The 26,124-nt window shown below is 42.7% G+C and overlaps 1 protein-coding gene across 1 annotated transcript in view; it reads right to left on the bottom strand.

Annotated features, from left to right (window-relative positions):
- Positions 1 to 424: 424 nt before the first annotated feature.
- PIPOX (pipecolic acid and sarcosine oxidase) overlaps positions 425 to 26,124 on the bottom strand; it is a 74,417-nt gene continuing 48,717 nt past the window's right edge. Inside the window, exons 3-8 of the mRNA XM_066599567.1 lie at positions 20,334 to 20,547; positions 17,516 to 17,698; positions 7,220 to 7,372; positions 4,986 to 5,144; positions 2,241 to 2,316; positions 425 to 1,480 (exon numbers count right to left, since the gene is read on the bottom strand). Coding sequence (XP_066455664.1) covers positions 1,365 to 1,480; positions 2,241 to 2,316; positions 4,986 to 5,144; positions 7,220 to 7,372; positions 17,516 to 17,698; positions 20,334 to 20,547 — 901 coding nt within the window. The 3' untranslated portion in view covers positions 425 to 1,364. The remainder of the gene's footprint in view (positions 1,481 to 2,240; positions 2,317 to 4,985; positions 5,145 to 7,219; positions 7,373 to 17,515; positions 17,699 to 20,333; positions 20,548 to 26,124) is intronic.

Here is a 26,124-nt window from a genome sequence, read left to right as displayed (position 1 = left end):
CATCCAGAGCAGTCTAAGGGAGGTGTGGAAATGTGTGCAGAAAAGCGCAGTACTTTGTGCAATTCCGTGAAAAACAGAACACATCAGGACCTCATTAGGCTAAATACTAAATAGCCTTATAAATCACAGTTGAGTGTGGGTGTTTTGCACGCGCATGTGAACTGGCCCTGCATGCGCAAAATGTACAGTACGATGTGCCGCTACGCGCTCAAATCAAACTTGTTCACAGCGCAAATGTGTTGCACTGAAGCGTGTGCAATTACACATATGGCCGTCTGAAGAAGCTTTGATAAGCAAGCAAATTATCGTTAATTGGTCAGTCGCTGGCAGCGTTTACACTGGACAAATATCGTTGAGTTTCGCAAAATCCAGCGATAATCTGAATGATAATCGATCAATATAAAAGGATTGACAGATTGCAGACCTCCTCTGTATACCGTGAACATTCTATAACGAAGAGATAAAGCTCATTCAGTTGTTGTCAGCACATATGTTTATTTTATATATTAAAATATACGTCAATTATGTATACATTATAGAGACATAATAGTATTCCAAAGCTAATTAACATGTTACAGAGACATGTAACTAGAGATGAGCGAGCATACTCGCTAAGGGCAATTACTCGATCGAGCATTGTCCTTAGCGAGTATCTCCCCACTCGGCAGAGAAGGTTCGGCTGCCGGCGCGGGTGACAGGTGAGTTGCGGCAGTGAGCGGGGGGGAGAGAGAGATCTCCCCTCCGTTCCTCCCCGCTCTCCCCTGCAGCTCCCTGCCTGCCGCCGGCAGCCGAATCTTTGCTCCCGAGCGGGCAGGTCCTCGCTGAGGGCAATGCTCGATCGAGCAATTGCCCTTAGTGAGTATGCTCGCTCATCTCTAGTTACAACGTCTCCCTCATTCTATTTGATACTGTTCTTTATTTATTTTTATAACATTTCAGTAAAAATATGAAGGTCGAATTGATAAGTTGGTTGATTAGACATTACAGTCTCTTTGTGTTGGGTTTTATGACTACGGCTAGTGGTTAATGATAGCAATTAAGACTTTTTCTACTCGTGTTTTACTTCAGGCCTTATTCAGATGCCGCATTTCCTGTCCGTGTGCGGTCTATTTAACGGATTCTAGCCTATGAGGTTATTCACATGGACAAGTCTTCATATGGTCTGATGGTCCATGTGAAAAGCATCACTACATGCCCTACTTAGGTCCGTATCACAGATGAGAAGAGGACATGCCTTGTCCAATGGCCTGCAGATCAGATAGTACAGAGACAGGTGTTCATATGTTGTCTGATCCGAGTCGCACTTGAGATTCTTGGTCGCAACTCGCAAAGAACCATCTGAATGAGGCCTCAAAGAGGTGAATCTATTTGCTCTTGAATCGAGTTATACGGAACGGCTTGAGATCATACAATGGCTGCTTCCCAATGCTGAGCTCACACAGTATCTTCCCAACCAACGGGGAAAGTTTGAAACCATGACCTGTTAAAGAAGAAGAAATGTGAAAGACTATTATTGTTTATGTCTTAGAAGAAGTGTGCAGATAGCGTTCAGTTCAGGATCTAGGGGGTCAGTGCACGTCATACACCACCCCAAGACGTAGGTAAAGGCTCATGGGCTCGGGTGCAAAAGTTTATCTTGGATAATATGTCCTGGAGCGGGAAGGAGTTAACCCCTTAATGCAGAGGCATGACTTGAAGCTCCTAGGCCCCAATGCAAACCTGTAACAAGGCCCCAAACTATAATGCTTTATTGATAGTACTGGGCTCCGTATATGGAGGAGAGGCCTTATGGGCCCCCTAAGGCTCCTGAGCCCGGGTGCAAAAGCATCCCCTATTATTAAACCAGTCCACTGCCCCTCTATCCCTGCACAAGACGTAACATATTGTATTAGTTTTCCTTTAAAGGGGTTGTACAAAGATTAAAGTTATTCCCTATCCACAGGATAGAGGATAACTTTCTGATCAGTAAGGGTCCGACCACTGGAACCTCAATCAATTAGATAGTTAGTTATCCCCTATCCTGTGTATAGGGGGTTACTTGAGTCCTGGTACAACCCCTTTAAGTGGCATTTTGTTCCCGTTAACAGTAGGTTCCCATGCTATTAAACTAAATTTCTTCACAGAAAAAGTTATAATGGGTGAAAACAACGACAGATTTACTGAAGATTTTTTTAGGGTTCCACTATGGAAAAGTTTTCATCATGTAAACCCACCCCGATATGCAGGATAACATTTCCCACCTGAAAATCCCGATCCTATGACAATGTTTCTGTGGAGAGGATGATGGTCCAAAATAAAGTTACAGTCCGGAGTACTCTACAAAGGAAACAAAAAGTTATTTCAATTTTGTAATTTAGAATTTACAGCGAAATTAGTAACAAAGAGTAACTCATCTTTAGGATCCCGTCACACCATGTATTTGCGCAATACGCAGAGAATAGAACCCATTGATTTCTGTGGGTACATTCTTATCCGTCTTTTTTATGCATGTGAAAAAACAAAGCGCTGCATGCTCTGTTGTTACTAAAAGTCCCCATAGAAGCCTATGGGAGGTGCACAAATGTGCACAAAATCTGCGCTCAAATGCACAATACGCTGCACAATTCCGTGAAATCTGGACCTCATTAGGTGGGGGGGGGGGCTATTTAACCTTATAATGTCCATATATGTTCAGCTTCTTGCACATGTTCCTGCATTTTATGTGAGCATTTGCGCACCTCCCATAGACTTCTATGGGACCTTGGTGTGCAAACACGCAGGAAAATACTCAGAAAAATAGAGCAGGTCCCATTTTCTTTGTATGTGTGAGATATGCACATGGAAAAAAAGGAAATGAGAATTAACCCATTGAGATTAATGTGTTCTTCTCTCAGCATTTTGTGTGGGCAAATTTTGCACACGCATAAACATTTGTCTAAAGGATCCCTTGTATATGGACTGAAACTGAAATATTATGAATTGCAGAATATGTTTGTGATGTTTGTGTAGTTGTGTGTCTGTGTGTAGAAGGGGGCAGTAATGATTTCCACACTGTATCACTTTTAGTGATACAGTTACACATAGTATTCAATAAGAAAATACTTTTTAGGCCCCCTGCACACGGCAGAGGCGGATTCCGCATGCGTAATCCTGCAGCGGAATCTGGCTCTGCCAGCAGCAGCGTCCGTGTGTACCTGATCACTATTCATTATCATCTATACTGTGATAGATCCACACAGCAAGCTGTTGGGCATGCACATTACAGGTGCGGAATCCGCGACCTTTCCGTGATATGACTGAGGAAGGGGCGCGGAATCTACGAAAAAAATGGAGCATCCTGTGATTTCTCCTCCACTTGCGGAAACCACAACTGGTTTTCCCAAGTGTGCAGGAAGAATCGATTTCCCATAACATGCTATGGGCGCTATTTGCTGCGGATTCTGCAACACATATCCATCCGTGGGCCGGAGCCCTTACTTAATGACATATAGGGTCAATATTTAACATGGCTCTTTGTTTTGAGGATTCATTCACACGTGCCATGTAGCTATGGTCATGCTATATAGATAGTACATTAATATACAAGGCAAGCAAACTTTTTGATTTCTCAAGCCACCCTGTGTGAGCTGAAATGTTGCAAGTGTTAATAAAGGATCATTTACAAGGGATGCTGCCTTGATCTCCATTTTTATTGATATAAAGAAATTGAAAATCAAGTCCTTTAACCCCTTTAGTGGCCGCCCGGAAAATCTCCGGGGCTTGCTGCACTGACCATGCAGTTAAACCCCAGAAGATTTCCGTGGACAGCTCTAGTGCTGAAATGCTGGCCAGGACACATAGTTATTGTGCCACTGTACACGTTTGCCACTTCGAATTATCTAAATCTCCGGGGCTTGCTGCGCTGACATGGTAATAATAAACCTGCCACTGAAGGGCACAGGCCATATAAGCTATTGTTATTGTCCAGTACTGGTGACTTTTTTGAAATCTGCAGCATGCTCTAGCTGTTGTGGAAAAGCAATGAATTTTCACCCCATATTTCACTCATTACAATGCAATGAGTGAAATCCACAGTGAAAATGTGCTCCAAAATTCGCAATGAAGTCATGTGCGCATTTCATTGAGCAATTTGTTGTGGATTTCTAGGTGTAAAATTTCCTGCTATATGTGCACCCCTCTATACTTAAAGGGGTTGTCCCGAGGCAGCAAGTGGGTCTATACACTTCTGTATGGCCATAATAATGCACTTTGTAATGTACATTGTGCATTAATTATGAGCCATACAGAAGTTATAAAAAGTTTTATACTTACCTGCTCCGTTGCTAGCGTCCTCGTCTCCATGGTGCCGACTAATTTTCGCCCTCCGATGGCCAAATTAGCCGCGCTTGCGCAGTCCGGGTCTTCTGCTTTCTTCTATGGAGCCGCTCGTGCCAGAGAGCGGCTCCGTGTAGCTCCGCCCCGTCACGTGCCGATTCCAGCCAATCAGGAGGCTGGAATCGGCAGTGGACCGCACAGAAGAGCTGCGGTCCACGAAGGTAGAAGATCCCGGCGGCCATCTTCAGCGGTAAGTATTGAAGTCACCGGACCGCCGGGATTCAGGTAAGCGCTGTGCGGGTGGTTTTTTTAACCCCTGCATCGGGGTTGTCTCGCGCCGAACGGGGGGGGGGGTTTAAAAAAAAAAAAACCCGTTTCGGCGCGGGACATCTCCTTTAAAGCTTTGGATTGGCCATGGACGGTCAATAGGTGAACTTCCAATTTCTGGGACTTCTGCTAGTTAGCACATGTGGAAATATGTGACCCTCTTAATTCTTTACATAGTTGCAACGACTATATTATATGAACGACTTTGCCTGGTACTGTAGCTATTCTCATTCTGTTTCACTGTGGTGGAGGCTGGACCACCGCTGACCAAATATTGGTGGCCTATTCTAAGGATAGAATCAATGTTAATGTTCTAGAAGAATTCAATATAAGCTTAAAGCACAGATCCCCTATATTATACTCACCGTATACATGCACTGTTCTACCACGGCAGGCTTTGGATGCAAGTCGGGAAGGTATTCGCTGATAAAATGGCAGAGTATTTGGATATCTTGGATTTGGTTGGGTTTTTCCTGAAGCTCACGCTCTTCAGGGTCTGCCTCATTTCCACCATGAAAGCAAATCTGTGATAGAGGAGGCAGTTTGACACAAAAAGGGCATAAGACACAATATAAGTCACAATGAGAATGACAAGGTAGCATAGTGGGGCAAATGTACCAATGCTGAAAAAACTGGTGACTGGCTCCATATTTATCAAAGTGCGGGGACAATGTTGAGTTTTCTTCACATTTTGTGAACACTTTGAGATACTTATCATAAGTCTTGAAAATTTTTAATAAATGTCGGTCACTCCTCAAAAAATTACATTTTACATCTTTACATTAAAATATTTTATGTTGTCAACCATTGTTTGTGCAAGAGTAGCTACAACTAAATTGCATCCATTGTATGTATATCCAATAATTGTGCAGAGTAAGGCTAGGGCTACACTGTGGTTTTGACCGCACGTTTCCACAACCACAAAGTTGTGCTTGCAAAAATCTAACCCGATTGGGTTCTTTGCAACTGCAACTTTGTGGTTGTGGATACAGTGTATATTGTTTTAAGTAATTGGAACCGATTTGTAGACTTGAACCATGTTACATTCAGGTTTGTCACTGAGTAATATAATTTGATATGTTCTGTTATTCTTAATAAAACTAGTTAAAAAAAAAAGAAACTTTGTGTTTGTAGCAGCCAACAGTAACCTGCAACTCCATTGAATTCAATGGTAGTGTGACCCTGTTGCAGCCATAATCGTCAGGAAGAGGCAGTATCATAACAAACATGGACCACCATTATAATGCTGGGCGTTACCTGTTGGTGTGTCTCATTGTTAGTTCATTAGCTTGATTGCTTGCCATTTGGAATTTAAATGTTGAAATGTCAAGTTGAGGTTAGGTTCACTCTGTATTATAATGTGTGCTAAATCTCTCAGTTAAGGGATTACATCTGAATCACTGAAAGCAGAATACGGATGGAACCATAGACTTTTATTAATCAAATGGAGACCACTTTGCTTTCCATTTGAGCAGGTGTCCGTCCCTTTCTGGAATTTTTTTAATTATGAATTTTGTATTTGACCATGCTACAAAGGGATGGAAACCTGCTCAAATGAAGACCAAAATAATTAATTTTGGTTAATGAAAACCTATGGCTCCATCCAGGGTTACAACTTAATGATGTTTTTGGCAATTCAGAACAGAAATGCTGTGTTAACCTAGCCTAAAGGCTAAAGGCTAATACCCACAACCAGATTTCTGCCGTGTGAAACGCGGTGGAAATACGTGGCATCAGGCCGCAGCTATTAGGTTCTATTGAACTGAATAGCTTAATGTTCATGCTGCGGAATTCTATCGCGGAATTCCGCAGCATGAAAGAAACCGTTGCATGCTCTAATTGCCACAGAAAAACGCACGTCCGGCTTCCATTGTAGTCAAAGGAAGCCGGCCGACACGCTATACTTCCGCTGTGAGTACAGTGGAAGTATCGCATGATTACGCGTCACTGCCCATCACCGGCTACGTCATCCCATGCTGCTGGCATGTCATCACTGTACCGTGCATGTGCGCCGACTTGCCAGGCGGGAAGCGCACAGTGGATCCGCGAGGTGAGTTTGCAATGTTTTCACTCACGCGATGTTGCAACTAAAAAAAAAAATCGCGGTATGTCCTATCTTTCTGCACTTTGCATTTTTTATCTCCCATGTTTCCCAATGGAGTCTTTTTTTTATCGCATCGCAAAGCAGGAAGTTGCACAAAAAATTGTGGCAAAATCACGTGGTAACAACGTGCGAGAAAATTGCAAGTGGCAGTGACGTTTTTGCGAGGAAAAGCAGCATTGATGCTCAAAAATCGCTATTAAAAAGATGCAACTTTGCCATGATTTTCTTGCGGCGATATGGCCAGTGTGAAGGAGCCCTAAGGGCGTCTGCATGCAGTGATCCTACAAAGCCATGCTTCAGTTTTGTGTACCCTGAGACCACCAAATAATGAGACAGAATGTGACTTTCCAGCTTCCACAAACTACCCGTAAAATAAGCAGTCTTCCTCCATTATGTTGACTTTAAAAGGATTGCCCATCTTATAACTACTCATGGTCTATCCTGAGAATAGGCCATCAATAGTTAAAAGTTGGATAACCGCTTTAGAAGATGCACCTTAAGAAGTCCTGGATACTCTTGGGAGGATAAGCCATACACCTCATGTTCTTCTCCATTCAATTCTATGCCCAGGAATGTAGGGAAGTTCTGCAGGAGTCCGGATTTCCCAGGAATCTTCTCTTTCCAGTAACATACATTAATTCTCAGGGTCTGGAAAAGAAGCGCACTAATAATGAAATGAAGAACATGAAGCAGCAGCTTGCAATAACGGTTGTGTCATGAAACATTACAACTAATGCATATTATTACTATACATGATTTAATAAAATCCGCTAAATAACTGGATTATAACTTACTCATATACACTCTTGTCATGTAACTACATTACTCAATGCTACTTAGCATACAATAATTGCCATGCGACTTGCACAACTTAAATAATTCATTATGTCATATGGTAATGAGGTAAGCTGTTTCCTCTTACAGCCATTGTTAGACTTGAATATTCAGTAGCCTAAGAAACAATGCAAATGGTATCAAGGTTGTTGTCATTATAGTTGGGGGCATCATTCTTATGAGCGGTCTATAGTACACTCAGGTCTACAGTACACTCAGAAGACAACTAGACGAAGAGTGCAGTGTTATAGGAAGGAATCCATTAGGGTATGCTCACATGCAGTAGAAATTCTGTGGATTTTCAGCAGCGCAATTGGCTACGAAAATCTGTAGCGTTTTACATTACAGCAGTGTAGATTAGATTTGAAGAAATCTCATCAACACGCTGTAGAAAAAAATCCACAGCCCAGAATGACCAGTGGTACTGATTCTAAATTCGCAGCATGTCAATTCATGCAGCAGGTTTTGAGAGCGGATTTCACCTCTTTAAATGAGGGCTGTATTTCCACACTGATTTTGGCACAAATTACGTATCAAATCCACAGTGGATTTTTTGCTGTTGAAAATCTGCTACATGTGAACATAGCCATATAGAGGATCTAGGGCAGTATGGTGGGTGCACTGGTCCCTAGATGGAGGATAGGAAAGATGTACAATGTAGAAGGAATGTATATAACGCAGTATTTGGTAGAACCGACTAAGCCCAACATAGAATAAACAGCCACAGGAGTTTAGCTGACAGGAATCTCCTGCTTCACCAAACACCACAGACAGGATAGTAACCAGCGCCCATGTAGAGGCGAGCCAAAGATAAATACAATTCCATTATGGCTGATTGGTCAGCTAGGTGAAACCCCGGCCAATCAGTCAATACAACACAGGAGATGTTGTAGAAGGATAGTAAAGAAGGGCACATTACAGATTGAGATTACACCTCAGAGGCCTTTTGCAGTGGAGTAAGAAGGCACTCGTGACAGGGCGCATGGTCCGAAGACATGGTCTCGTTGGCCGGGGTCAATGTTGTGATGTCACCCCTGCCCCACTTTCTGATTCTGACTGACGCACCACAGCAAACACACACACATATATATATCTATATGTGAATATGCTCGCCTCGTTCAGCAAAGTGTCATTTAGGCATTCATATACAGCAATGCATTAACAAATGATGGAACTATATAATATATATCCAGTGTTTGGTTACAAAACAATCCAGTTAAGCTGATAATGATGAGTGCAACCCGGACCATGGCATTGTTTGTATGAACAATCTCAACAGAAACCCTAACAGTTAAACTGGAGGAGTAGGGAATCAAATTTTATTTTTAAATGGACTTACTAGGGTTTGTACAAAATGGCAAATAATTGATTCGGCCAATAATGCTGATACATATACTTATAGCCAACCATGGCTGAACGTTTCCAACCTGGCTGATCGCATATTCGGCAAACAGTAGTTGCCATCAGCCATTGTGAATATTCGTTTTCATTAATTCTTCAAGTGCTGGTTGCATTAAATAGCAAAAGTCAGTTATTATAGGCAAATTTTATCATACATTTATGGGCACCTTTACATGGTCATGTTATAGGCTTTCCATTTTATACCAGGGAAGTCCTGTACTGCTGTTGGAGTGGTAATCGAGTGCTTTATATCTAGAGATGAGCGAGCATACTCGTCTGAGCTTGATACTCGTTCGAGTATTAGGGTATTCGAGATGCTCGTTACTCGAGACGAGTACCACGCGATGTTCGAGTCACTTTTATTTTCTTCCCTGAGAAATTTGCGCGCCTTTCTGGCCAATAGAAAGACAGGGGAGGCATTACAACTTCCCCCTGCGACGTTAAAGCCCTATACCACCCCCCTGCAGTGAGTGGCTGGCGAGATTAGGTGTCACCCGAGTATTAAAATCTGCCCCTCCCGCGGCTCGCCACAGATGCATTCTGACATAGTTCAGGGAAAGTGCTGTTGATGCCGGAGCTGCTATAGGGAGAGTGTTAGGAGTGATTTTAGGCTTCAAGAACCCCAACGGTCCTTCTTAGGCCATAGAAATCGCAGATCGCACCTATGTGTGATCTGTGATTCCTGTTCTCTTCTCTATATGCGCTCAATGGGGCCGGCGGCAGCAGCGCCGACCCCATTGAGAACATATAGAAGACAAATCATTCTTCTCTGCCACAGCTGTAACAGCTGTGGCAGAGAAGAACGATGTTTGCCCATTGAATTCAATGGAGCCGGCAATACAGCAGGTTCCACTGAAAGCAATGGGCTGCCGGCGATCGCGGGATGAATTGTCGGGAAGGGCTTAAATATATAAGCCCTTCCCTGCAATTCATCCAGAAATGTGTTTCAATAAAAATATATACCGTATATACCGGCGTATAAGGCGACGGGGCGTATAAGACGACCCCCCAACTGTCACCTTATACGCCGGGAATACAGCGGAGCAAAGAATAAAATTCATTACTCACATCCCCCGGCGGTCTGCGGCGCTGCTGCAGGATGTTGCTCCCTCCTGGTCCCTGGCAGAGCATTGCTTTCTGGATGCAGGGCTTGAAATCCCCGCCTCCAGAAAGCTACTGTGATTAGCTAACACACGCCGTCAGCCAATCACAGCCATTCAATGACATCATTGTCATTGGCTGTGATTGGCTGAAGGCACGTGTGTTTTCTGGAGGCGGGGATTTCAAGCCCTGCGTCCAGAAAGCAATGCTCTGCCGGGGACCAGGAGGGAGCGACAGCCTGCAGCAGCGCCGCAGAACGCCGGGGGAAGTGAGTAATGATTTTTATTCTTTGCTCCGCTGTATTCCCGGCGTATAAGGTGACAGTTGGGGGGTCGTTTTATACGCCCCGTCGCCTTATACGCCGGTATATACGGTATATATTTTTATTTTTACACATTTCTGGATGAATTGCAGGGAAGGGCTTATATATTTAAGCCCTTCCCAACAATTCATCCCGCGCACGCCGGCAGCCCATTGCTTTCAGTGGAACCTGCTGTATTGCCGGCTCCATTGAATTCAATGGGCTAACATCGTTCTTCTCTGCCACAGCTGTTGCAGCTGTGGCAGAGGAGAACGATCTTTATGCTGAAAGTGCGGGGGGGAGGGGGGCACTCTTGCCGCTATTGTGGCTTAATAGTGGGACCTGGGAACTTGAGATGCAGCCCAACATGTAGCCCCTCGCCTGCCCTATCCGTTGCTGTGTCGTTCCCATCACTTTCTTGAATTGCCCAGATTTTCACAAATGAAAACCTTAGCGAGCATCGGCGATATACAAAAATGCTCGGGTCGCCCATTGACTTCAATGAGGTTCGTTACTCGAAACGAACCCTCGAGCATCGCGAAAATTTCGTCCCGAGTAACGAGCACCCGAGCATTTTGGTGCTCGCTCATCTCTAATTATATCCCATTACTGATTTATTTTAATGTTAACAGGAGACCATCCTTACGCATCATCAAGATGCAGAACAGAGATACGGGTTCAACCAAAAAAGTGGTTAAAGTGGTACTTAAAGAATTTAAGGGGAACCAACTAGAAGAAATTGATACTGTGCCCCCCTCCATTACTATTGCTAGAGAATATAAGAAAACTGGTGCCCTCCGGAAAGTGCACAGAACAAACTATTTTCTTACAATTGACATGGTTGCATGTAAATGTAAATTCTTCCCCTGTAAGTGTCCGATTGTAGAAATTGCGTGGAAAATCATTTTAACCATATTCTCACTGATCTAATACTTTGAGATAACTGTTCGGATAAGGCCAACTTTACTTTTCCTATTGTAAGTAATTTCACTCTTTACCACGCTGCCAATAGTTCTCTGTTAAAGAGTCATTCTGTTCTTTTGGCAAGGTTTAAAATCATCTGAATCAATATCATATTTTAGTGTTCCCCAGTCCCCACACATCATTCAGCCGGCTGTAATTGTTTTATTATCACAGAGCGATTGAATGCTATGTATATTCTGTAATGTTCTCAGTAATAAGTGGATGATTTGTGCGCGTTAATATGAACAAAGGCTACAGGAGATGATGAGGGAGAAATGATGGAAACTTTCTGATATATACAGATTCATGTCAACTCTAATGTAAAGTCATGAAAGCTTGCTACAATGAAACAGTTATTGTCAGAATCTATTGCAGGATGATGCATAATTATATCGTTACCAGTCTGATTTCTACCCCAGGCATTATATGAAACATGAATGTCATATATATAGCTTGGAGGACATGGCAGAGAAGTGTGAAAGGAATTAAAAGAAAATAATAAATTATTCTATCAAACAGAATGGGGGATCATATTTGTAGAAGGTTAGACACTGAAAACACAAGGTTGTGCACCGAGCAAGGTATGTGCTTCATTGTGTATTTGTTTCCTTCATAGATTAAATTCTAGATCTCTATCAGAATAGACAAAAATGCATAAAGTTAATACAAAATGCTTCTTTTGATAGAAAATGTATTATATAGTACTTAAAGGGGTTGTCTCGCGGCAGCAAGTGGGGGTATACACTTCTGTATGGCCATATTAATGCACTTTGTAATATACATCGTGCATTAAATATGAGCCATACAGAAGTTATTCACTTACCTGCTCCGTTGCTGGCGTCCCCGTCTCCATGGCTCCGTCTAATTTCGCTGGCTTCTTGCTTTTTTAGACGCGCTTGCGCAGTCTGGTCTTCTGCCTGGTGAATGGGGCCGCTCGTGCCGGAGAGCTGGTCTGCGCGTTGTCATCGTAGCTCCGCCCCGTCACGTGTGCCGATTCCAGCCAATCAGGAGGCTGGAATCGGCAATGGAACGCACAGAGCCCATGGTGCACCATGGGAGAAGACCCGCGGTGCACCATGGGAGAAAACCGCAGTGCATCCCTGGGAAAGGACCGGCGGCCATCTTAGGGAGAAGATTTTTTAAACTCCTTATTTCGTCGGATCGGTGAGTAGCAAGCGGTTTAAAAACCGCTTTAATTTTCTATTTTATGCCAGGGGGGTGACAGGGGGAATGGGGTAATGTTAAATTTTGATGCTTGCCGCGAGACAACCCCTTTAAGTACTATAATAAGTGCAAAAAAAGAGCTTAGACTGCCAATGCTCCACTGAAGTAAGCAAGTTTAAGGTATAATCGGATATGAGCACTCATGTAGACTGACTGCTCTGCCCTCTGCTTCCTCCTCTGTTTTGGGGGTTACTTTTCTCATATTTCAAAGCTGCGTTTTGTGCACGTTTAGGTTTATGTATTCATGTATAGGCTTACTTTGAATATGCCTGGGGGCTGCGTTCATGTAAATTTTGCCCTTCTAAAAACAGATTTCAGAACATCTGCTTTGAAAAGTTTTTGTTTTTCCTCTGATGAATCCAAGCCTGTTTTTAGCTAAATAAAATATATGGAGAAAACGTCAGCCACAAATACAGCTGAATGAAAAAGACAAATCATGTACTGTATGTTTGTATGCCTATCCCTTGACTTGACTGAGGATGAACGAGATGTGCTGCTCTTGGATTTGAGGCTCCCTAAATATGATGGTTGACCACTAAACATCTGAACACACTTCTGGGGGAGATTTATTAAGACTCACAATTAGAGATGAGCGAATATACTCGTTTCGAGTAATTACTCGATCGAGCACCGCGATTTTCGAGTACTTCCGTACTCGGGTGAAAAGATTCGGGGGGCGCCGGGGGGCGGGGGGAGGCGTGGTGGAGCGGGGGGTAGCAGCAGGGAACAAGGGGGAGCCCTCTCTCTCTCCCTCTCCCCCCCACTCCCCGCTGCAACCAGCCACTCACCCACGGCGCCCCCAAATCTTTTCGCCCGAGTACGGAAGTACTCGAAAATCGCAGCGCTCGGGTGAAAAAGGGGCGTGGCCGAGTACGCTCGCTCATCTCTACTCACAATGTCTTACCAAAAATTATTGGACACCTCAGCAAGAATCAAAAGTGGAATTTATTTACATAGATTAATACTTAGTGGGACCTCCTTTTGCCCTAATGTTGTTGGATACTTTCTGTGGCATACTTTCTACTAACGCCTGATACAGTTTAGCTGGTATTTCCCTCCATGTATTCTGCAAACGTCTCAAAGAAGGTGCATTGAACTATCTATAGTAGTGGTAGGAGCATCGCCATTGGACAGTTGAGCAATGGAAGAATGTTTTATGGAATGATGAATCACGCTACTCCATCTTCAAATCAGATGAATGTATCTCGGTGTGGAGGAGCCTGGGGAACACCTTTTGTCTGAGTGTGTTGTGTCAGCAGTTAAGAATGGCGGAGGTTTGGTTATGGCATTGGGATGCTTTACATGGTACCGTATTAAGAAACTGAAGTCCATTGGAGTGAAATGCACCAGAAACATTGTCTAACATTGACTTGCAGGAATGCTGCCTTCCAATAGGGGGCTCTGCAGAGGTATTGTTCCATCTTCTTTATTTGCATATTTCCCAGAGGAGCATGGGCAGCCTTATAAGCCTCCTCACTCACCTTCTAGGTTTTCTCCTTAAGGAGAAACGATACTCTTCCCAAACCACATCTATAGGCCTTTCACTAGCCAAGCTAGAAACCTACTGCACACTGATGAGGGGAAAAAAAAAAAGCTATCTATGTATGGTATTCTGGCTTGGTTTTTAATTCCCAGTCATTGTGATAAGGCTTGTCTAAAAAGTCTAACATTGACTTGCAGGAGAGCTGCCTTCCAATAGGTGGCACTGCAGAGATATTGTTCCATCTTCTTTATTTGCATTTTACCCAGAGGAGCATGGATGGGCTTATAAGCCTCCTGACTCACCTTCTAGGTGCTCTCCTTAACGAGGAACAATACCCTTCCGAATCCTTGGCCGTGAAATACACAGACAGCACATGGACCAAACATATGCTTGTGTGAATGGGCACAAAGGCTAGGCATCACAGAGAGGATGGCACAATAGTGAATGGAGGCCAAAATCAGTCTAGAATATGCCATTTTTAAAAAAGGTAGCAGCCCCTCTACACACTCTTGTGCACCCTGACTAAAATGTAGTGATTAAAGCTATTCTTATTAGTGCATTTGAAAGTGTGAGAGGTACTATACGTGCTTTTTATCTAGTTGTTGTTTTTCATTCATATAGTTAATGGAGGCAGAAACATTCTGTACCTAGCAGTTTCTAGTTGAGCCTAAGCTATACCTGATCTCCCATAACTCACATTAATAGTCCTTAGTACATTGCAGAGGCCTGGTAGACTTCACAAGGCTCTGGGGTGGCATGCCAACCCATTGGTACCCCATGAGCCACAATGGAGACATGCTCCATTAGGTTGCTCTTTCTAATAAGAAATTACATATCCATTTTCGATGATTTTTGGGAATACATTCACATTCTCAGCTTGCTCTTTCTGACCTATACCTCAGACATAGAGTATGACAAAGTAAGACATACAGCGACATACCCGTACACCTCTATGTAAAAGTAAAATCATACCACTCAGTATACGTTTTATTATGGAATGCCTCTCCAAGGAATAGTATAATCTACCATACTATTCTCTACAGAAAAAGGTATAGCAATGTGTACAAGCCACATGGATGGCAAGAGGACACTTATTTGGCATATGCTGGGTGCATAGAGGCCTTCAAAAACATTATGATGGACTTAAAGGAGCTTTCCAATTATTAAAAACATTGGTGGCAGTGGGGGGATGACTTATATAAAAAAAGAAACAACACCCATCTCTCCCTCCACCGCACTACTCCTTCATGGCTCCAGCTCTCTCTCGATGTTCGGCTTACTTCAACTGCAGTGGTCATGTGGTTGTATAGCCATGAGACCACAACAGCTGTGGCAGAGGATTTCTTCATCCCTGTGGGGAGGAAGGAATCCCCTGCCACAGCTATCACAACTGTGGCAGAAGATCGCGATGTTCTCCCATTGCTTTCAATGGGACTGGCAATTGACCGGGTAGACGCGCCTGAGCCCTGGCAGCTGAGGAGAAGTAAGTATAATTTTTTTTTTAACATACTCTAGGGATGGTTTTCAAGGAAGGGCTTTTTTTAAAAGCCCTTCCCCGAAAATACCTGCAGGGCTTGCCAGCAGCCCATTGCTTTCAATGGGACTGCAGAAGTGCCAGTCCCTTGAAGCAATGGGTGAACATTGCGATCCTCTGCCACAGCTGTGACAGCCGTGACAGCTGTCGTGGGGGATTGTTTACTCCTCGCAGAGATGAAGAAATCGTCTGCCACAGCTATCACTGCTGTGACAGCTGTGGCAGGGGATTCTTTACTCCCTGTGGGGAGTCCTCTTGGCACTAATCACTGTGACAGTGCTGTCACAGTGTTCAGTGACAAGGGATCTCCCCGCTGGGGAATATTGACGCGCTCCACAGACCTATGGTGCACGCATGTCCTATGTTTTCCAGGTGCGCGCGTTTGCACGTCTGTAAAACACGGACATGTGAACACACCATAGGGAACCAATGTTTCTAATAGGAGCCTGTTTTTGTGCGCACAACAGTATGCACATAAACATGCTTGTGTGAAGCCACCTTTATGAGAAGAGGTTAAATTATCATAGCTTCCAAAAAGTGAACAAAAAAAAAAACGCAACTGGATGAAATGGATCTGTAAAAAAAGGGTATACAGAAGATATTTAAAAAAAAATGGAAAAAAGGGGGCATAAAAGGTATTTAAAAAGTTTACACATTTTTAGACATATTCAATTATATTAAAGGTATTTTTTAACTTTTTACTATTAACGGCCCATCCAAAGCTTAGGATCCCCACTCATCAGCTGATCCTCCGGCCCGCTGTTAGTGCAGTGGGGCCAATGTCTGCATTAGTGGTCAGGGATGGAAGTGTAGTAGAAGCTTCCCTCCTATTAAAATCAATGGGAGTGATGTGTCCGCCCTAAATACTGATGCGGACATTTGGTCCTGCTGGTCAGGGCCAAAGTGTAATAGATGGCTTCGCTCCCATTGACTTCATTGGGTGTGAAGACAGCTATTACATTTCTGTCCCTCACAGCTTGACGGGTTGGCTTATCAGTAGGGATTTTAAGTGGTAGATCCTCGCCAATCTGCTATTGATGACTTACCTAAGCTTGGCTGTTACAAGTGGATGTCATCTATATCACACAGCCTATACCCACCAGGTATGGAGCGGCTTGGCTCCTGAGCTCACTCCATATTCCTCACAACCACAAGACATACATGTATATTATGTGCTTGTGTTGTGAAATGGTTAAAAGGGAACTATACAAAGCCCTATGTTTGCCAAAAGAATGTTAATTTTGGGTACGCATGTTCCACCAATATAAATCTCTGAATGTACAATATACTTTCGGAATTTTTTCTTTTTTGAGCATATACTGCAACTGTATGGCCAAACCTGGTGCAAGTAGAGTGTAAGATGTTTATGTAATGTAAGATCGTTATCTGTGCCACCTATATTCCTGATCAAAGTGTTGGAGTCACTCTAGTAGCAAAGTTGTAGGAAATGAGTTCTGTCAGACCAATTTATAATGATCAACCTCTTTAGAAGAGGTTCATAAATTAGCAACGCATCTACAGTGTCTTGCTTTTTTTAATGGCAACCGGCATGAGTTAAGATAAATGACCCTGTTATTTCTCTATCTACAGTCTTCATATAAAGGGAAAAATAATCCCTAAAGGTGTTGGAAATTGACAGGCATACAACACTTGGGCTTTGTGTTGTTACTTAGAAAGTGTCTCAAGGCTGCTGGAAAGGAATCTGGATGGTAATATAAGCTGTTTGTTGGTAGAGAAGCTTCTAACACATTGCAGTGATATATATTGCCCAAGGGAGGATGACAGTCCCAGAAACCTTTTAAATGCAGTTCTGTTTCAAAGAATCATACTGTAAATCAAATGAAAAGGTAATAAGTAATTCCTCTACTTGCCTGCTTCGAAAAAAAATGGTTTTATGATACATACCAAAATGTTTTAGCAGTAGAAGGCTCATGAAATGTAATTTCTTACCTTTAGAGGTAGTTCAAGGCCAAGAGGGCCAAGCACCTTCTGGGCCCATGGGCCTGCTGTGATGACTAATTTTTCGGCTTCAAAAACACTGGAAGTGGTTGTCACAGTAACCACCGGCCCGGGCTGTATGTGCTTTACCTTTTCTCCATCTCGGATTACACCACCCATCTTTTGAAACTGCTCCTGTAGGAGAATTATAGAGAAGTTCACGAAAGCATTAAAGTTTTCAGAAGTTTGTTGAAAGTGTCTTAGTGACTGCAGAAATTTCGGACACATTAACAATTTCTTCACCCCCCCCTCCACTCCCCCCAAAGCTTTATGCCACAGGTCTTCAAATTTTAGGAATGAAATAAGTCATATTAAGAATTTGGCAAGCTTAAAGGGGTTTTAGGGACTTTTCAAAAAGTTCCTAAGGCAATAGACTAAAATAACCAGGCAGTGCTCACCTGGGAAATGTCCCACCAATCCAGCACAGTGGTCCCTTTCCCCTTTGGTTCTGGAAGCTGCTGCAGAGGTCATGTACCATTCATCACTTAGGTGATTGATCTACCTAATCACTAGTTTTAGCGGTCAAGTGAGCAAGAATGGCATGTAACTGCTGAAGACAGTGATCCACTGCATTGGGCTTGTGATTGATGAACAACAAATGACCACTGCAAGAGTTTCCATTGGCATTGCGGCGGGGATTGGGGTGACAGCACTGGGCAAGCGGCACATTTAACTGGTGAGTAATGTTTTTGTTATTTTTTTAGTCTATTCCGTGCTCTTAAGAACTGTTTGAAAATTCTTTGAAAACCCTGTTGGCATCTCACTTTACAGCCATGATTTCAACTTTTGCGAATCTCCAGCCCTTCAAAGGTGATTGCGTTGAAAAAGGTGGTGCTGTTTCTGGGAAAGATAAAGCAGAATGTGACCTAATATAGTTCCTTTAAAAAGACCTGGAGCATTTTCTCTCTAGGATAGTGGTTGCATTACATTATTATTAAAATCTCTAGAACTAGCGTGTTTTGATCCTAAAGGACCAGATACTTTTTAGGGATTTTACCTATGGGGTGGTTTTATTGCCCTATTTTTTTTCTTGAGCTACAAATTTTTTTTTGCTGCATTTTTCCCCGTGACATATAGGGCTATTAAAATATTTTTTTCACTGACTTTTTTTTCAGTGTTTTTATTTTATAGGGTGAAAAGAGCTAAACAATTTTTTTTTTAATTTATAATTGTATATTTTTTAAATTAGGATATCTATACTAAATAAAGTATGGGAATGGGTTTCTCATTTTATTTTGGACATTCTGATATTAATTTGTATAGTTTTGGATTACAGGGCACACACGGTGGTGGTTTTGATTGGTGTCGGCGGTGGGTCATTTTCTTTTTCATGTATACATTTTTATCTCATTCTGTAATTTTTAAACTTTTTTTTAACATCTCTGACCCCCATGACATCATATATGACCTCTGGAGGTCATTCACATTGTATTTCATCTTTTGTTTAAATTTCATACACTGTAACTGGGGCGTTCATAGGAGCAGCATCCATAGGAGCCATAGTTACAGGGTAAAACATTACGCTGTATTAACAGTAGTCACTAACAGAGCTGATAAGGTTCTGTTAGGACCCTGCAGCTCTGCAGTGACAGGGGCACCTGGTGATCGCTGGGTCACATAGTGGAAGTGATACTTTCACTTTCACTCTTTAGTTATGAGTTATGTAGTATGCAAAGAAGAAGGCAGAAGCGGTTAAAAACCACTTCTCCCTTCTCCTCTGCTGTGTCTGACTTGATTGCAAGAGCAGACGCTTTAATCCCGCGCTGTACTTCTACTATCGGCCAGGATTAAAGCCCAGGACCAAGCGCCGTAAATTTACCGTGCTTGGTCCCTAAGGGCTTAAAAAGCTGTAGTTTTTCATGCAACATTTTTGTATCCAAAGCCAGAAGTGGATTCAAAAGGTATGGGAACTATAAAGCAAGCACTTATTTTTCTAATACTTGCTGGATCTACTTTTGACTTTGGCTCAAAAACAGCATCAAAAACTACCAGAAAAATATGATTGAAACCACCTTAAAGTAGTTACTGTACGTCAGCGTAGCTTGGAGCTCACAACTCTTTCATGACCAAAGCTAACAAAATGTTTCTAATTTTTCACACATTTTTTTCTTTTATCTTGTCATGAAGTTGCAAGAAGGGAGTCATGACCTATGAGGATGCTTCTGGTGTTGTTAATTATAATCTACATGGCAGCCAGAGTTCGTGAGTTTCAATCATATACAAGCAGGAGATAAGAGAAAGTGTAATTAAATGCAGTGACAGACCCAACTTGTATACAACAGTCAAATTATTTTGAACAGCCCTTTTAATTTGTCTGGATGTTTAATTAGATATAGATCAAATATAATGTAAGGAAACATGTTTAAATTGATCCAGGTTTTTTTTTTTCATTAGATGAACTCCAAGCAAGCGAGACAGAACTATGCGGCAATCTGGTCTACTCCCTAAAGAGTTACGCTGCTCTTTCCGCTGTAAAACAAAGAACTATTTATGAACAAAGCAATTTCACACTTTGGATACGTGTTCTCTGTAGAATGAAGACTTGTCTGTACTGAAAAATTAGATTTTTTAAAAAAAAATCCTTATGCATAAATATATTTTAATCATCAGCTAATCTAATTACGGGGAATGTTCCAATGTCCAGGGGACATGAAAAGCTTTGTTTATCGGTTTGTATGAGGGTATATAATTATGTGTACACGTCTTGGTGTTCTGCGTAGTCATTATATAACTCCCTGATGAATATCAATATAGAACATTTTTAATGTACCTGCACAGCCCGTAAGGCCTTGTCGGCACTCAGAATTCCACCTTCATTGTCACAACAGACAACGTCTCCAGGCTTTAGACACAATCCAGGATATTTCTGCTTACATTGCTCTTGAGTTAAAGACTGCCATGATATATGTCTTTCTTCCATATTCTTACACACCATCTCAAACTCTTCATTTCCAGATGGAGCTATGACCAAAAGTCCTGTTTTCCTGTGGAAAAAAAAAATTGTAGTTGGCTAATGGGCATCATGCTTGAAAAGTGAACTAAAAGGTTACCAATCAGTGGAAAAATACATTGGACTTCGGAGAAATTTGTAAAAATCTCTCACATTTCATAAAATTGCACATCCCTAGTTAATGACATGGAAGAGTGATAAAGGTTATATGACACGGAATATATAGTAAACCACAAGAGTCCAGAAAATGAGATGTTCAATTGTAGTACCCGAGAGTACTACAGCACTTCTGTGGTTACCATGTTTATTATTGTGTCACCAATGTTAAAGTTATGTTTTTGATTCACTGGTGTGTAAGGTTTCAGTGACAGGTTCCTCATTCCCATAGGGTCTCAGTCCTAACAACAGCCTGTGGAAGGGGTTGACTAGGTAGCAGAAGGAGAGAAGGCCTGTGATTGGGTAATGTTTCCCCTACACGAGTTGGGCTGGAGTGATAGTATAAAAGAAGAGAGGGTGTGGAGTGTGGAGAGTTGGAGCCTGAGTGAGAATTTGAGTTGGAGGCAAAGAAGAGAGGAGGAGGAGAGGAGTGAAGAGCAAAGGACATAAGAGCCAGTGCAGTGGGGAGACGACAAAGTGCGAGTACTAACATCATCTCCAGGTGAGAGAAGGAAAGCAAGAAGTTATCGGACTACAGCAGTGAAAGAATTAGCACTGTTTGAGGAAAGAAAAGTCAGGGTCAAGGACTAAGCTAAATGTGTCAGAAATCAAAGACAAGGAAAGAAAGAGTAAAGGCCCTTTTACACACAAAGATGATCGCTCAAAAGATGGCTTTTGAGCAATCATATTGCATAAACTACTAATTGGTACTAATGCCAATTAGTAGCTTATTAATGTGTGTGAGCCGCTGGGAGCTATATTCAGAGAACAGTGGATGGTCTGTTCTCTGAATACATTCCCTTTGTTACGCTGTGGGGCTTACAGCTGAGACAATGAGCGCTCCCTGTGGAGAACACAGCATAAAGTACCTGCTACCAGCTCATCTGCCAAACAATAGATTTTATGCCAAACATAAAATCATCATTCGGCAGAAAAAGTGAAAGATGGGCACATTTACACGCAACGATTATCGCTCACAAATCTGGCTTTTGAGCGAATTTTGAGCAATCATCATTGTGTGTAAAAGGGCCTTAACCTAAATCTACGTTCAGATAATAGCAGATAATGTAACATAGTAAAAGTCAAGTCAGTGTCTACATTCATCTTAAAGATGAGCATGGTTCCTCCCCACCAATCCAATATCTGCACTGAGGTACCATACTATAAACTCCAGGGAAAAGACTACTACTCCCATTTTTGTATTTATTGTCTTTTTTGTTCGGAACGGGTCCCTACCCATATACAGCATATACAGACTGGTGTCAGGACAAAACACCATCTTACCCTACCCGATTTTGCGGGTAGCACCCGACTGGGAATTACTAGCTTACCCTACCTGACTCTCTGGGTAGCAGCATAACAAGAACTGCCAGAGCATTACATCTATTTTATCACTGGTGCAGCGTAGACGCCAGGCCATGTTTTCAGGTTGAGGAGCTGCAGAGCCACCGTGACTACCATCATTAGCTGACCTCACCAAATACACCTTCCGAGGGTCTAGCCCGCTGCACAATCACCCCAGAATAAAAACCAGCAGACTTATCTTAACTGAGATGCAGTTCGGGACCAGGTGCCTCCAACAAAACCAGATGAAGCACCTCTTTTTCTCCCTGTCTCCCTGTTACACATAGGACCTCTGGCACATCCAAAAACCTTTGGAATTGTGTCACCACCTGGCATCCTATCGTGTTTAATCCAGCCGAACTGATGAAGGAGCTTGACCCCGAAATGCGTATTCACTTGCTGGTTCTCTATGTTGTTAAATCTCATCTTGGACCTTTAGCTTTCAACTAGCTTAGAATATTGCGCCTTCACCACCAGTATTTTATCCCATTCTCTTTCGTTAACAAAACCAGAAACACCTTCTGACAAACAGTATAACCAGCGTCCTCTGTGAGGAGGAGCCAGAATAAATATACACAAACAAAGGGGTTATTGGCTGGCTGGGATGTCCACCTCCCAGCCCATCAATCAGTCCATAAACTAGAAGATAAGTGTTCCCATCTGCATCCAGTGCCAAAATGACAGCTGGCATGCACCGCCGTAAGGATCATGTGAGCCGGAGCTAAAGCCATGACATCACCCCAGTCCCAATCCTCATTCGTGGCCAGCAAGCTGTGACATAGAAGCATGGGGTATGCTGGACCACCACTCCATTCAAACTCCTTCTTACAATGGTCATACTTTGAGGATAAGCTGGAGACCTGAGGCCCCGTTCTATTGATCTGTTGTCATCCCAGCAGTGGCTCCCCAATGAGCATACACTTATCACCGATCCTTTGGATTACTCTAGTTACCATGTCACTTTCAGTCTGGCGAGCAATGCTCATTTAGATATTTGTGACTGGAAACTGTGATTTCTACATACACGCCACCTCAGGGGCATTAAAAAGTAAAGAGAGACTACAGCTTAACAAAAACTTTGACCCTCTATTGGTGCATTACATGCTGTTTCTTCTTTTGCCTTTAGCGTGAGATGGGCCCGTACTCCCATGCGTTCCGCGTTCCTTAGCGACTGCATACCCCTGGTAAACTATCCTTAGCAACTACAAATCACAACAATTTTCAGACAATTTTCATTCCAATTTTAAGACTTCCAGCATACTGTAGATGCTGCATTTCTGCCACATTATTGGTACACAAGGGTTCATTTTTTTGCACCTAACCTTTAAGGGCTCCTTCCAATGGACGGATTTCCGCCGCGTGACACGCGGCGCAAATCCTCTGCGTTGCCCGCAGCTATTAGGTTCTATTGAATCTAATAGCACAATGCTTACTGTGCAGAATTCCACCGCGGAATTCCGCACCGTAAAATCCCCCGTCCTCACCCGCGGTATGCTCTATTTGCCGCGGGTGTACGCGCGGACGGCTTCCATTGCAGTCAATGGAAGCCATCCGTCACGCTATCTTCCGCTGTAGCACAGCAGAAGATAGTGTGAAACCGCTTCCCTGCCTACTGCCAGCCGCGTCATATGATGCGGTTGGCGCATCATATGACGCTGTGGGCGTGTCATGTGATGCGGCCGGCGAGTCACATGACGCTGCAGTGCATCACGCGCTCTATTGCGCATGCGCGCCGAAGCGTCATGCGGGACGTAGGACTCTGGATCCGGAGGTAAGTATTGGGGTCTCTGGGGGGGCGCCGTGACGGGCTCCGCCGCAGAATTCGACGGAGCCCGTCATGGCCGTGTGAAGCCGGCCTAAAGAGTATAATTAGCAAGCACCTCTAATTTCCATGGGATCATCCCATTTGAAATCACATGCTCTACTGTGGATGATTCTGCTAAAGTGTTATAATCTGGCAATAGTTTATTCAGACTGAAAACATTTTTGAAAAGATTTCGGATTTCTTCCATGGTAATTTGATGAAAAATATTAATAGGCACTGTTGGATGTAAAGAACTAGCATTACATCTTTCCTGGTAAATCACTCAGTGTGGTCTCTACAGACATTTATATTGCATTCCATGATATCCTTTAAGTGTCTTAAAATAGATGTATTGTTACATGACATATTGTGGAAGAAGCGCAGCAATAGCCCAGTTTAGTGGGAATGTGGGGGGCTGCATTAGTGCATATGGAGACCTGTGAGTGGCAGCTTAGAAATGAAATGCGTAAGGTGGGGTATGGAGGATCTTTTATTTTTTTTTTTGCAAACAATTTTATCCTAGAGGTGAAATTGCCCTTGACGGGGAGTCTCAGCTAGAAATAGCAATGTGGACACAAGAGACAAAGAACGTGCATGGTACATAGTGATTTTCATTTTAACGGTAAAATCCAGCTGAAGACACCAGAAAGAGCCATTCTATTCTGTATATAGCGAGTGCAGATAGAAGACAATGAAAATAAAAATAATGAAATGAAAGGCGATGTTAGCATAGGCGAGTACAAGCTGATGAGTAGAGCACAATTACATTGTCAAGGTCATACGAATGTCGTATTGTCTTTGAAACTTTTACTCATGAGTAATTTTCCATAAGTTTTGTAGTCGGAAAGATATACATTTGAATTCCTAATTGGACATAAATTTAACTTCTTTCTTATTTCAGAGCAATTTATTTCATCAAAACAGCTGCTCAACGCATAGTCTTGCCCTGTTCTGCATTCACCATGGCCCCTCTCCAGTACTGCAGAAGATATGCGCTCCATTCAAATGAATGGATTTAAAATCTTTTCTGCGCAGTCAAGCTTCCTTACAGTACACAAAATAAAGTGCTTCGAGTTTGCAAGGCTCATGTGGAAGGAAGGAAATATTTATAATCAGTGTTTCTTTTTCAGTGCTTATTGAAAAGAATATATATACTCAATTATGGGCAAAGAGCTCCATAAACTAAGGCAACGGAGGAAAAGGACAAAGGAATTAAAAAAAACCCAAATGTACTACTTTACTTTAATGCATTTAAATTATTTACTTTTTGTGCATGTGTTTTGCATGCAGAATGAAAAGCGGATAACTAGCTATGTATATATCTTATAATGTTACAGTAGTTTAACTTTAGTATTGAATAGCCACTCTATCAGCTTTGATGTAATCATACTTTTCGTCTGGAAGCAACAGGATAATTTAAGAAATAGGCAGAGGAAACACAAATCAATTTATTCTACGTACTCCGGCCTCTTCGGATCTCTGCGCCTCAATAAGAAAATCATTAGGATAAGTCTAAATGTAACAAAACACGGTTGCTAGTTATCCAATGCTCTCTGCAAAGTTTAAACAGAGTGGGAAAATAGAAGAATGGTCAAAATGAACCTTTTAACTATAGCATTTACTCTGGAAATCATACATTAATATCAATGCTGGCTATTGAAGAATATCCAATTATAACATTCTCACTTAAAGGGTTATTCCCATTCTCAGCCAATCATGGCTGAGCTGTGAATATCCATCTGTATGCATTGCTGTAGCTGGCGGTCTACACTGTTTCTGTAACTACTGAGATGTTGAAATAGCATTAAACACTGTGCTATGCTGTTTAAGCAACTCCTGTTTGGCTGTTCCCATAATGCAGCAGCGCCGCAGATCGTCTGAAGAAGTAAGTAATGCTTTTTATTCTTTGCTCCACTGTATTGCCGGCGTATAAGGTGACAGTTGGGGGGTCGTCTTATACGCCCCGTCGCCTTATACGCCGGTATATATTTTTATTTTTACACATTTCTGGATGAATTGCAGGGAAGGGGTTATATATTTAACCCCTTCCCGACAATTCACCCCGCGCACGCCGGCAGCCCATTGCTTTCAATGGAGCGGCTGTATTGCCGCTCCATTGAATTCAATGGGCAAACATCGTTCTTCTCTGCTACAGCTGTTACAGCTATGACAGAGGAGAACGATCTTTACGCTGACAGTGCGGGGGGGGGGGGGGGGCACTCTTGCCGGTATTGTGGCTTAATAGTGGGACCTGGGAACTTGAGATGCAGCCCACCATGTAGCCCCTCGCCTGCCCTATCCATCACT

The sequence above is a fragment of the Eleutherodactylus coqui genome, chromosome 4, assembly GCF_035609145.1.
Source record: "Eleutherodactylus coqui strain aEleCoq1 chromosome 4, aEleCoq1.hap1, whole genome shotgun sequence".
NCBI lineage: Eukaryota > Metazoa > Chordata > Amphibia > Anura > Eleutherodactylidae > Eleutherodactylus > Eleutherodactylus coqui.
This window is presented reverse-complemented; position numbering and strand designations above follow the sequence as displayed.